Below are 14,375 nucleotides of genomic sequence, written 5' to 3' on the forward strand. Positions count from 1 at the left end.
GCTTCTGCGCCAGATTTCCTCCTTCACCCGCCTTTGAGTGAACAGCACAATGACATTCCTTATTTTATTGTTCATCCTTCTTCCCAGCCTGTGGACGATGTCAATGGCCTCATCCATCTTAGCATCCATCTCGGGTGCAATCTTACAGAGGATTTATATGACACGTGATCTGATATCTTCGTCCTTTTTTCTTCTATACCTTGTATATGGAGACGCCACCTCATTCTGTATCTTTCTTGTTCTCTCACTCTCTCCTTCAGATTACAATTCTCCTTGTGCAGTTGTTCATTTTGTAACTCCAAATCCGTTACTCTTTTCTTGCACTCATTCACCTCTTCCGTGTTGAACTTCATCGCCTTCGTTAAACTTGCGATCATGGTGCTGCTTTGTTTGGATTGTTCACTTAAATCCGCCAGCTTCTCATCCACTCTCCTTTCCAGATTTAAAATGGCCTCCAGAATGGTTTCGTTGGCTTAACCCTTTTCTCTGCAGGAGTTTTACTTGGCGTTGAAGGAAGAGAATCCACGTTCTCTTTTACTTTGCATCGTAACCTCCATTGTATAGTCATGCACCGTTTCTCTAGCCTCATCATTCTTTCCGACATTAGGCGACAGATCTTTCCCTTCGGGGTCTAATTTTAACTTGACAGGTTTGATCAATTTTTGTGAAGACATCTTAACATTAAACAGTTGGAATTACTCTCACTTCTAGCAAACTTTTGGGAACCACTTTCACGAGCATCGAAAAAAACATGCCTGCTCAACCCGCCATCTTCGCACCCCCTGCCATCTTCGCACCCCCACATCCTGCCTTCTATTTATTATTCCTACAGTAAAACACGGAACTCTCCTGTGTTTTATTCGGTTTATTTGCTAAATTCTGGTGTGGTTCATGCGACACTGCCCCCTAGTGGACACGCTCGCATTACAAGCAAATAAGTATAAAACAGGTGGTCATCAACCTGTTGATCGCTATCTGCCGGTTGATCGCTGAGGCATTTTTAGTAGATTGCAACACATTTTAAAATATAAAACCGTGGTAAAACATGCTTGGCTTCGTTTGAATACAGATACATATTTAATTGGTGGTGTGCAACTGTATGTTGTACAGTGTACAGTGAGTGAACGCTGTTCAGGAAACCATGGCAGAGCAATGAGAGAGGGTGAATATATATCCTTTCCTTGAAAATTAATTCTTTTTTGGGCTATAGCATTGTCAAAAAGGGGTAATTTGGAGTGCCTTCACACCATTTACCATCCAAAATTCAAGGATTCATTCCTACCCAAGCAGGAAATATTAGAGAAAGGATTCAAGAGTTAAAATTGGTTTCAAAAGCCCAGCAATCACTTTTTACAAAACCCACCGAAAGAGCTAAAGCTCCTACTGAGGCTTCATTCTGTGATAATCATCTCCTGGCCAAGCACAAGAAACCCTTTCACTGATGGTGAGTTTTTAAAAGTAGCGATGACTGTCAGTGTTGACACATTATTCATGGGTTTTAAAAACAAAGAAGAAGACATAAAAATGGCAATTAGCAGTGTACCCCATGGTCCAGCACCAATAATGAGAAGAGTGGAGTTATTATCCTAGGAGATTTCTGATCAGATTCTCAAAGATTTACAAATACTTTTTCACAAATAAAAATTAATCAAGTCCAAGCACACATCTGACTGATAGACACCTGAACAACTGCATTAGGCTGGCATCAACCTGTGCTCCAAATTACAAGGCACTGACAGAGAGTTCAGGCACAACCATCACACTGACTAAATGAATCAAAATATTAACACCGTGGCCTGTAGAGAAACGGTGCATGACTATACAATAGAGGTTATGATGCAAAGTAAAAGAGAACATGGATTTGGCTCCCTTCCTTCAACGCCAAGTAAAACTCCTGCAGAGAAAAGGGTTAAGCCAACAACTGACAGAATAAGACGAAATCTCCAACGAAACCATTCTGGAGGCCATTTTAAATCTGGAAAGGAGAGTGGATGAGAAGCTGGCGGATTTAAGTGAACAATCCAAACAAAGCAGCGCCATGATCGCAAGTTTAACGAAGGCGATGCAGTTCAACACGGAAGAGGTGAATGAGTGCAAGAAAAGAGTAAAGGAATGCCATGTACCCCTCAACCACCGATGACTTTCGTGTCATCCTAAAATTCTCCTTCCACTCCTCGTCTGTGAAGTGGTGCAAGACGACATTGTCCCACCAGTCCTTGCTTCGGACCCTCATCCACAGACGCCTTGTTCTGGGCTCGGGAAGGGGCATTTTAATTGCTTGATAAATACACGCAGTACCGCACAAAACATCACGCGCTCGTCGTCTTCTAATTAGCAGCTGAAATAGGCGTATGTTAAGTCTTTTTAAAACGAAAAAAAGAAGCAATGGCAAGAGAGTGGCTGCTAGTATCTGTGTTACGTTCTGGGGTATGTTCGCGTGTTTTTTGTGTTTTGTTCTCTCCCCCTTTTCTCTCGCCCTCCCTCTCTTTCTCTCTCTCTCTGCAGCGGTCGCCCCATTGGATAACGTTCCTGTCTGTCTCAATTAACCCCGCTGATGTCATCGACCATGACATCCAATCAGCCTCTGACCCCGCCTATTTAAAACCCGCTGCCATTCATTCAGAAGAAGTCGTTGTTGTCCTGGTTACGTTAAACTAAAACGCTGTTGTGTCTCTGTTTGTTCTGTGTAAAGTTACGCTGCCTTACTGTGTCCTTGTATGTCATTTGTTCCATGTTTCCCCGCTTGGTGATAGTCACGTGTTTGTATGGTAAATTTGTTGTTTGTTACCCTAGTTGTGACTTTGTTTGTGTTGGGGAAAAAGGGGACAGGTAAGTACGTCACGTGACATACATGGTGCAGCACGCAGGAGGTCCGTTTGTATTAGACACACTAGGTTAGGAGCGAGCACCACCCTCTGTACTTTTGGTTTAGCTAGTTAGTATAGGTAGTTAGAGCGTCCTGGACGCTGAAGATTTACTTTCTATCTTTGTTTGTAGTTAGGTTAGAGGGCTAAATAGGTAGATTGGTTTTGTTTTGTTCATTTCTTTGCTTTGGTGCCGCTCGCGTCCCTTTTTTCCCCTTTTGTTTCCTTTTCTGTAGTACTGTAAATAGTTGTAAATATAACCACTCTCACCCGACACTACACACTTCACTTGTATATTGATAAATAAATCACGTGGCTTGTTTTTGCACTTCTGGTCACTGGTCCGTGATTACCCGCACACCACTCATATTTTAATAATCCAATAAGTGTTATTCCCCACGTACCCCTAGACTAATTGGGGTTGTAACATTCTGCATGTTGGAACGGCGGGAAACGTGTATTCGTGCACTGTGCGCATGTCAGAAGATCAAATCCGATTCTGTCATGTAAACGCGCATATCAACTCGATTACTTTATTCAGCGTTCTTGTAAACATTGCGATCGGATTAATCAATCTGATTGATTTCATTCCGATTGAAATAAAACGTGTCCATGTAAACGTGACTAGTGCCTTGTGGATAGATTAACTGATATTGAGATAACGGAGGATATATGTTGTTTTGTTTTTTTAAGCACTGTATGTAGTTAAAGTGTATGTACACTCACTGGCCACATTAATAGGAACAACTCTACCCCTGCCCATTAATGCAACTTTCCAATCAGCCTATCGTGTGGCAGCAACGCAATGCATAAAATCATGCAGGTACAGGTCAATATGCAGTTGCAAGGGCTTCAGTTAAATGTTCACATCAAACATCAGAATGGGGAAAAATGTGATGTCAGTGAATCTGATTGTGGCATGGTTGTTGGTGCTAGATGGGTTGGTCTGAGTATTTCCGAATCTCCAGGCAACCTGGAATTTTCTGCAGACAGAAATGCCTTGTTGATAAGACAGAACAGAGGAGAATGGCCAGACTCATTCGAGCTGACAGAAAGGCTATGGAGATTCAAATAACCCTCTTTACAACTGTTGTGAGCAGAAAAGCCAAGCCAAGAACAGGAATATAAGGCTATAGTGGGCACAGACTCACTGAAACTGGACAGTTGAAGTTGCATGTAAATGCATGAATGAGTAGGAGTTCCTATTAAAGTGGCCAGTGAGTGTATATGTATATATTTGTTACCCCATAGAAATGTCTTCTCTGATTCTTAGAAGGCATACAAAGTATAAAGGCATGCCCACACCAAAACTCTAAATTAAAAACAAGACTAAGCAGCGTTTTGGACAGTTATATTAATTTTCACAAATGTAACAAATCCAGGGAGGAGGATACAGGTGCAGGCATTCTTTATTTTTAACCACCAGCATGTAAACTAAACAAATACAGTCAAGATGAGGTTCAGAAGGATAGAAAAACAAGAAAGGATACAAAACAACAATCTATCAGGGAGAATACAAATGCCAAGCAACTAAGATGGGAAAACACAGAACTTATAAAGGGGAGCTAATCAAGGGATAAACATGACAGGTGTGGACAAGCAATCAGTGGAATAACTCTGGTGAATATCCTCTGGTGAATTGTCCATGGTGGATGTGACAGAAAAGTTAGATATAGACAGGTATGTGCCAATATTCCATTCATTTGCTTGCCGTTCTAGATGTTGTGCAATCGTGGTGCTGTGTGCTGACCACCTCATTTAGCTTCAATAGAAGTACTGGACGCTAAATAGCTTCCACAGAAGTACTGGACGCTAAATGATTTACTAACTTGCTTTTGCTGTTTGGTTTGCTTTACTTTTCTTTGCTTTGCTCTAGTGGTGGTAGAATTAGCATTATCCAGGGCCGCAATGTGGACGCTTCTACTATCGCCCCATTTACCCATTTTTGCACAGGCCAGTGTCAGAAGATTGTACATGAACCGATACCCAACTCTCAACATCATCCTGTTAGAATTGAAGTCAACGCTGTCATTGTTCCCAACAAGGTACCATGTAGGTGGTGCTTCAACTACAAGAAGGCAGATTGGGATGGATTCTGCAATGACATGGAAGAGAAGATTGTGCACGTTGAGCCAACCTCTTCATGCTATGATAAGTTTTGTGAGACTATGAAGAAAGCAGCAAAAAGGCACATCCCTGGAGGATGCAGAGTCCAGTATATCCCAGGCTTATCCGGACAGACAACTGAGCTCTTCGACAAGTACATCACCATGTTTGAACCTAACCCTTTCTCTGAGGAAACAGTTAAGATAGGTGAGACTGTTATGAGGAGCATCTCTCAAGCAAAGGAAAACCTGGGTAAATCTGGTTGAGATGATAGACTCATAGAATCTCTAGAAACAGCAAGAAGGCATAGAATTTAATCAAAAAACTCTGTGGTGACCCTACAGTAGTGCCACAGCAACCCAAAGTGAATGCCAACGAGGTGGCCAACCAACTGCTCCAGAATGGCAAATGTGGAAAGAAGGAAAAAGGGCAGAAGGGAAAGACCAAGCTGGGCAGAAAGAAATACATTGATGACCCTGGTTTTACAAAGCCCTTTACCATGGGGGAGCTGTAAGATGGTATAGCCACCTTATGACCAGGGAAAGCCATGGGCCTAGACAAGATTGCAACTGAGGAAATCAAACAAACTTGCCCAGAGGTAAAGAAATGGCTTCTAGAATTGTTCAACTACTGCCTGGGAACAAGGATCTTCCCTAAAATCTGGAAGAAAGCAAAAATGATTGCCTTACTGAAGCCGGGTAAGAACCCTCATAACCCCACAAGCTATAGACCCATATTACTGCTATATCACACCTATATGCTATTCAAGCACTTCATCTTGAACAGCCTTGTGCCAGTGATTGATGAATGCCATTGAAACCAGCATCTTAATTTTTCCAGTGGCCAATCATTTAAGTGCTAGTTAATCCCTACACAGGCAGCAAAATTTGCCAAAATACAAGTGATGGAAAAAAAAAACAATGCAGCTAATGAAGTTCCTTGCTACTTCAACTTTGATGGATTCCTGCTTATAAGTGTCTCCTTGCAACAATGAGGATCAGTCAGTTGATCTTCCTCCCGATCAGTTCCTTCCAGCCATCCCACTTTGTAAAAAAAACATCTTTTAGACTGGCCTGATTGGTAGTCTGCAAATAAGTTTGTCTAGTTATATGTATGCTGAGTTTGACTAAAGTTTGTAACTCTGAAATACCCCCTCAACTCAGAAATTCCTACTCAAAGTCGGGAAGGTCTCAACTCCAAGTTCAGCACATGACATCATATCGGTATGGCTGCTCAGAGCATGAACTATAAACAAAGTCACACTTTTTTTACTTTTAAATAATTTATATGGCCGAATGTTTGTAGACACCTGACCATCACACATATATGTGGGTCTACCCCAAACTGTTGCCACAAAGTTGGAAGCACACAAGTGTATAGGATGTCTTTGTATGCTGTAGCATTACAATTTTCCTTCACTGGAACTAAAGGGCCCAAACCTGTTCCAGCATGGCAATGCCACTGTGCACAAAGTGAGGTCCATGAAGAAATGGTTTGCCCAGGTTGGAGTGGAAGAAATCAATCACAGAGCCATCACTCCTATATCACTCCTATACCTAAAGTTAGCTGGCTAGATTTTTGCTAACAGAAGAAAAACATAGATTCAGGCATGTTTGTCCCAGTTTGTAGCTTGAACATATGCAGGTCAAAATTTATGTTAAGTCCAAGTTCCAATTTCCTACTTCCCACTGAGTTAAGTGGAATGAAGTATAAATAACTACCCAACTAACTACCAATCAATCAAAAAATAATTCTTTATATTTATTGATATCTTATTCTCTCTCTCTCTCTCTCTCTCTCTCTCTCTCTTACAAAGAGATTACAAAGAGGAGCCCTCCTTCACATCACTCCAAGCCTTACAGCATGGGACCTTCCACAGTTATCACACCCCTCCAAACTTGTGCTACCCACACAGCAACACCTTCAATGGACTCATATCAACAGACAGGTGAGAAACGTTACAGCATTTACAAGCCCATCTGCAGTACCACTATATAGAACTATATGTATTATGTAAGATGAGTTTTAACTGTGTATTTGATTCAGGACTTTTTTCTTGTGGCATTTTGTCCACTCTTTAAGTGAGAGTTTTCAACAGTAAGCCAAACTGTCCACACTCCCTGCTCTGAAAAAGGAGCTTCATCATTATCTGGAATCAGGAGAAGCTAAAGGGGTTTAAAAAAAAAAGAACACATTTCTCCTAAGCATTATCATGAGCTAATTTGCTATTATACTAGCCAGTGCTAATACACACACATGGAGCAAAGTCTTTCTTTTGTACTCAGGCAACATTTCCCAGATGATTCAGTCTCGGTTAATGAAATCAGTGTGGCAATTAGGAAGTTCATAACTGCAGATATGATATATCCTTCAGTGGTGGAGAACATATCGTATCATATAGAATTTGAATTTTGTATATCGGTACACCCCTTCAGAAAAGGACTATTATTGAGAGAAGTAGCCATATGATATTAGTGAATGATATTGATGGGACACGCATGTCAGCTGCTGAATATCTGATGTTTTAAAGTCTGCAGCAGACCTGGAGTTATACACACTGCAGAGCAAGAAGCCATTGCAGCTGGTGATGTGACAGGGGTTTGGGAAGTAATTTAAACCCAAGTGAATAAACTAGACTAAATTTGAGCATCAAAAGTAAATGTGAGTAAATGCAGTGGTGGGGCAAATGTTAATGGTTAGTGGCAAAGTGCAGGGTAAAGTGCATATATTATAAATAAAACGCATTTTAAATAAAATGAGATAGCGATCACATAATTTCCGAGGTAGTGCGCGTATGTTTTCTGTTTATGCCAAATCAATGACTGTATGAGTGTGCAATATGGTGCCATGTACCTCTATTGGGTCTCATTTATCCAGCTGGATATGAACATATTTTATATTTATGGTATTTAAGTTTATATTTATGAAAATCCTGTAAATTCAGACAAAAATGTTCGTATCCTACTCATTCTCCAGAGTGTGAATTTACTCAATTGATTGGCTTCAAATCATATAATTTGCAAAGGAGTTACTGTATTTTAATGTATGGATTATGCTGTCAAATTTAAATTGCTTACACAAATTGCTTATTAAATTTAAATTGCTTATTCAATTACACACAATTTTTATATACTTTTAATCCTGTCATTTCATGTTAATTTTTAAAGAAATATTAAATATTTTTAAAAAATTAAGACTAAAATCCAACCCAAATTCATTTTAAGACACATAAGACTAGTTGTTCAATTAAGAAGAAATGCTGCTGTATAAATGGAGGGAGGGCTGGTCTGTGCATATGGTAGCCGTAAGCTGATGTGGTGCAAATCGCAGAATTTATATTACTGGAAGAGTTAGCACAGGCTGCACATAGAAGGGAATGGATATTTAGAGACCGGTATGACTTTTTTTTTTTTTTTCCAGAGGATGAAAGTTCTGTTCCGTTTTATAAGAGAAACACAGCCATGACATCTTCTTTTAATGCTGGCCAGCACCATTTCGGGCAACAAAAGGATTCTGTGCCATTCCTGTGCATGTCTGAGTTTTGTCAGTGCTTGGGTTTCTTGCTACTGGCACATTTCAAAGCAAGATCAGAGACTGATCATGTATGTCTCGACTTACGATGAGCTGTATACTCCTTAGTGTGCTGTGTCCCATCACCCAATGTGCTCCTGAATACATTAGAGCATATTCCTCCACCAGTCCTAACCTGACACAGTTACCACACATCAGCACCTCATCATGCATCTGTCAAGCAATGGTTTTTGGCAGAAACAGAAGAAATTCAGCCATCCATTTACTTAAGCGTTATTTCACCTTTTCACATTTTGCAGTGATTGGCATATTTGCTTTAAACTTGATCTCATACCTCTTAGATTTTCTGCAATGTCCTCCACAGCTCTGAGCATAGTGACCTGCTTTTCCAAGACAGCATCAGTGAGGATTCTTTGTTTCTCTTCATATTTTGGCCTTTACAGGTGCTGGGACTCCGCTGGTTACACTGCTAAATAATATATATTTTTTAAATTCTCATAGACGTGAGTAAAAAATATTTCCACTTCTGCCTGTAGTTTTATAATTTGCTCAAGTATATTTACTTTACGGTTGTCAGGAGCTTTGAGTCATGACTGACTGAGCTACTGTTTGCTAGCAAACACTGGCTAATCCATTATGTTAATCAAAGTAAAGTAAGTATAAGTAGTGAGTGCAATGTACTAACTGAAATTATACTTGTAAACAGCAGTCAACATTTACACTCAACACAATTTTTTTGAGGAAAAAAAAATCACTGCTTTCCATGATTTTCATCTAGCTGTGACTTACCTTCAGTAAGTTACCCATCTGAATGGAGGAGTGTGCTTTATTATGCTCTGCTCATTCTGTAAGTGGAGTATGTTTAAAAAGGAGTGACTGGCTAACCTTTCCAAGCTACATAAACTGTTTAAGGTCATACAGTCGATAGTAAATTGTTTTTGTTGTGAAATTTAGCTACTGTTAGGTGCCTTGGTGTTTGCCATCACTTCGTTCCCTCACGTTGGTTTGCTAGCTATAATATTAGTACAGTGAGCTAGCTTAGACATCAAAATGAGCAACGTACTAGAAAAACTGCAAAGAACTCACCACTGAAGGTCTGTTAGAAAAGCTTACAGCAGAACAAGATATGACTTTGCTGCAGAACAGGCAAGAGCTTTGGGTGTGTGTTGGAAAGTGTGTGCCTGCATTCATGAGTCTCTACTGTCATGTACAAAACTGTCAATCACCTCATCAACCCCGCTGTTTAAATTATTATCGGATAACTCCTATAAAACACCTTCATAGTAAAGAGAAACACTGGAGGAGATATCAAGGTCAACTAAACTTGTAAAAATATCAGAACACCATTCCCAATAATAATTTTACTTAAAGTAATTTTGACTTGCCCATTCACTCTCATGGGAATGGGTGGAGTTATGAATTGTACTGCAGCCAGCCACTAGGGGGCCTCAGAGACATTTTGGCATCACTTCTGAACCCGTTACGACGTTGACTAGTCAGTGTGCCAGATGTTAAATCAGTTTTGTGTCCACTGTAATGAGTGGGTCCTTTTATATTCTCAATGACACCTACTGTCAAATAGAGACTCATACACTGGTCTCGAAATTTATCATAAGGAATATTGAAGTTTCTGACAATTGTTGCTTTTACTTCTGAAACAAGTAGATTTAAGAGGAAGTCATTGCATTCCTGAAGTTTGGAATATGGTCCCAGTGGCCTGTAAATACTAGTGGAAATGATTGAGTAGACTTCTTTATTCTGGCAATATACTGTATATAAAAAGTACTTAAAATTATTTAAATTCATATCCAGATTTCTGGGTAATGCCTGATTTAAAGGTACATGCACTTTTGGTCTAACAGAAATCCAAATTTCTGTTAGATAAAACATTAAATTCCAGATCAGCACCTTAGACATAAAGGATCTAATATTTAGCACTCTTAACTTCAGATCAAAAGGTGTTGACAGTGCATTTAGTTTTATGTTAATTAGATTACTAGAATAAACTTTCTGAGAATTTCTGCATTTTAGTTCATTTAGCTCAGACACAGTCTCAATATGATAACATATCTGTTGTCCTTTTAGGTGAATATCACGTTTGACACACTCTCTCTCTCTCCATAGTTAGTATGTTGTGTGTGTTTGTTTATCTGGGAAAGGGCCCTTTTCCTTTGCTTTTAAGAAAACAAGCACTGTTGGATTGTTAGGAGTTTAATCAAGTGTCATACAATAAGACAGACACACAGGGAGACAGGAAGGGCACTTCCTGTCCAAATCTGCAGGGAACAGGAAGTGATGCACATTCCACCTTGAGACTCGCTGAGTGGAAGCGTGGGAATTTTTTCCGTATTGTGGAAAAGGATGTCTTTTCACAATGTTGCAACAACATGTTAAGTAGAAGGAGCTAAGGAGCCAGAAATACAAACAGAACCAAGATCATGCCAATCCTAACAATGTTTGTCTGTTCTCATGCTTGAACATTCCTCACTGCTGTGTGCATGACAGAAAAACTGGAATAGTTAAACACCACTGAGCAATAACCAAAACAGCTCATAACATTCTCAGAGAAGAAACCCCTGAAGTCTGTGCGTGTGTGTGTTTGTGTGTTTGGTTCTCACTCATCTGCATTCTGTAGTATCAAGCGACTCTTGTATCGAAGAACTTTTCATCTATTTTTTTTGTGTGCTGTTATGTATATTTTCAACAGACTACACTTTCAAAAAGTGGTTGGGGAGCACAAGCATGTCTCCAGTGTATAGAGGATGTATAAAGGATTTTTATTGTTTTTATTGGCTGTGCGTGCATGTGTCTCTACATTAAAACCACTGACAGGTGAAGTGAATAATGTTGATTATCTTGTTAAAATGGTACCTGTCAAGGGGTGGGATATATTAGGGAGCAAGTGGACAGCCAGTTCTCGAAGTTGATGTGTTGGAAGCAGGAAAAATGCGTATGATAATACTGATACACACACTATATTTATATATACTAGTATTATCATTCAATGTGTGTGTGTTTTTAAAGACAGACCAGTGTGGCAGCTTACTCTCCACTGGTTCTATTGTGTGTCCAACACTACTTCTCGTCTTTACTGTAATCAGGCTAAGTTGTTATTCTGTCAGTCTCTCCTGGTGCCAGAAAGGAACTCTGGGAAAGAACATATGAGCTTATATATATATATATATATATATATATATATATATATATATATATATATAAATGATCTTATATGGTGGCAATTTCTACAATCATTATACTCTCAGAGCCCAAACACACATAAACTGAGTAAAAGGAGTTCATGACCTCAGGGGCAGTGGGTTATGGCAAGCCAAGTTTATTTATATAGGACATTTTATACACAAAGCAATTCAAAGTGCTTTACAAATACAGTGAAAAATATAAAAGACAATAAAATGAATTAACATTCATGAAATTTAAAAATTAAAATCAAGTAATATTCATTAATATTCAAATTTTAAATAAAATTAGTATTAAATAAAATAATGTAAGATTCTTAGCTTTTATATCAGACCATTTTAGACCGAACAGGGAATTAAAATCAGATGGGTTTGGTATGGGGTATTTGCTGTGCACACACAAACATGCAGTGCTACAGAGAATCTCCCTGTTTGGATAAATATAGGAATACAGAGAATGGTGAGACTGAGTCAGAAAGCTTGAGTAGTGAAACACTCATCATTCCTATATGAGAAAATAATTTTTCCATGACTATTCATAATACAACTGTATTATGTATAGTCATGGAAAAATTATTTTCTTTAAGTCCTGTAAGTTGTGAGGTGGGGCCTCCATGGATTGGACTTGTTTGTCCAGCACATCCCACAGATGCTTGAGCGGCTTGAGATCTGGGAAATTTGGAGGCCAAGTCAACTCTTTGTCATGTTCCTGAAACCATTCCTATACAATTTTTGCAATTTTTTTATCCTGCTGAAAGAGGTCACTGCCATAGGTCAGGCTCCACAACACCTTAGCCAATGGCAGATGACTAATCACTACACTCATTACTTTACTACTTCACTACTTTACCACTCTCACTAATTTCTACTACTCTCACTACTTTTTACTACTCTTACTACTTTCTTTCTTACTTATCTACAAGACTACCTGAATTTCCCTTCAGGGATTAATAAAGCTTATCTTATCTTATCTTATCTTGATCTGGTACTTGGTCTGCAACAATGTTTAGGTAGGTGGTACATGTTAAAAATAACATCCACATGAATGCCAGGACCCAGTGTTTCCCAGCAGAACATTGCCCAGAGCATCACACTTCCTCCTCCAGCTTGCCTTCTTCCCATATTGCATCCTGGTGCCATCTCTTCCCCAGGTAAGTGACACATGCACCCTGCCATCCACATGATGTAAAAGAAAATGTGATTCATCAGACCAGGCCACCTTCTTCCATTGCTCCAGGGTCAAGTTCTGATGCTCACGTGCCCATTGTAGACACTTTCAGAGGTGGAGAGGGGTCAGCATGGGCACTCTGACTGGTCTGTGGCTATGTAGCTATGCAAGCTGCAATGCACTGTGTGTTGTGACACCTTTCTATCATAGCCAGCATTAACCTTTTCAGCAATTTGTGCTACAGTAGCTCTTCAATTTTAATTCAATTAAATTTTATTTGTATAGCGCTTTTAACAATGGACATTGTCACAAAGCAGCTTTACAGAAATAAATGGATTCACAAAAATATATTGTAAATATTTGAATTTATCACTGTGAATTTATCCCTAATGAGCAAGCCAGTGGCGACGGTGGCAAGGAAAAACTCCCCGAGATGATATGAGGAAGAAACCTTGAGAGGAACCAGGCTCAAAAGGGAACCCATCCTCATCTGGGTGCAACGGGTAGTGCGATTATAAATAAATCCCTTCTATTACTGTGTACTATATGGACAAATAGTGCAATTGTGCAGCAATTAATTCATCACAGTTTTTGCAAGAAGTCCGGCTGGTTAAAATCTATCCACTGTCCACTGATGGAGTCCTGAGTACAAAGCTGCTCGTGGCAACTGCAGCCCCAAAGTCACTACAGCAATCGCAGTCCCAAGCCATTACAGTACAGCTCCCCATATGTGATCCCCATGCCATCTCCACAGCCCCCAGGTGGCGCCATCCCCAGCAATCCAAACAGTTCTTCAGGCAGTCCATATGGGGCCACCCCCAGCAGCAGCGAGCAAACTCAACCGATGAGAACTCCAACCAGAAGTAGGGCATCAGGATGGGTCAGGCAGTGAGGAGGAGCAGAAGGGGTCAGAATCACTGGCATCTCAGAAGTAGCACGTGTAGCTCGACAGAGAGTGAGGGAGAGAGAGAGATGGAGAGAAAGGAAGAGATTGTTAGGTGAGCTTTTGTCCTCTAATGGTTAAGCACGATGTACTTTGCATGCAGAGTGCAAGCAGGGACTCCGGCAAGGCTAGCTATGACAGCATAACTAAAAGGGAGAGCCAGAAGCTAACACGGACATGAGGGCACCCTGGGACATAAGGCAGCCAGCCACTCCACCGTTGACAAACCTGAGTGAACGTGTGAGAGTGGGGGGGGCGACAGCATCCAAACATCCCAGTTCACCACAACACTCTATGCCTGTGAAACCCTCCAGACCTGCCCCTGTACCTAAGAAAACTATTCACAAAAGGCTTGACTAAACAAATATGTTTTCAGCCTAGACTTAAACACTGAGACTGTGTCTGAGCCCCGAACACTAAGTGGAAGGCTGTTCCATAACTGTGGGGCTTTGTAAGAGAAAGCTCTACCCCCAGCTGTAGCCCGCATTATTCGAGGTACCAACAAATAGCCTGCACCTTTTGATCTGAGTAGGCGTGATGGATCATAAAAGACCAAAAGTTCGCTC

At 40.2% G+C, this 14,375-nt stretch overlaps 1 protein-coding gene and 1 long non-coding RNA gene across 14 annotated transcripts in view; one reads left to right on the forward strand and one right to left on the reverse strand.

Moving 5' to 3' along the window:
* LOC113543052 (uncharacterized) overlaps nt 1-11,597 on the reverse strand; it is a 33,217-nt gene extending 21,620 nt beyond the window's left edge. Inside the window, exons 1-2 of the long non-coding RNA XR_003404384.3 lie at nt 9,588-11,597; nt 8,836-8,970 (exon numbers count right to left, since the gene is read on the reverse strand). This is a non-coding gene — a long non-coding RNA (uncharacterized LOC113543052). The remainder of the gene's footprint in view (nt 1-8,835; nt 8,971-9,587) is intronic.
* Nucleotides 1-14,375, forward strand: part of LOC113543049 (neuropilin-1a) — a 136,900-nt gene that overhangs the window by 36,703 nt on the left and 85,822 nt on the right. For 12 of the 13 annotated variants that reach the window (XR_008300662.1, XM_034314907.2, XM_053227613.1 and 9 more), the window contains one exon: nt 6,787-6,918. Coding sequence is in view for 9 of the 13 variants with exons in the window: in XM_034314907.2 (XP_034170798.2) it covers nt 6,787-6,918 (132 nt within the window). In the remaining 4 variants the exon portion in view is untranslated. Of the gene's footprint in view, nt 1-5,478; nt 5,669-6,786; nt 6,919-14,375 lie in introns of those variants that run through there. The other variant, XM_053227607.1, reaches the window with a different exon arrangement.

This window comes from Pangasianodon hypophthalmus, chromosome 21, assembly GCF_027358585.1.
Source record: "Pangasianodon hypophthalmus isolate fPanHyp1 chromosome 21, fPanHyp1.pri, whole genome shotgun sequence".
In the NCBI taxonomy this organism is placed as follows: domain Eukaryota; kingdom Metazoa; phylum Chordata; class Actinopteri; order Siluriformes; family Pangasiidae; genus Pangasianodon; species Pangasianodon hypophthalmus.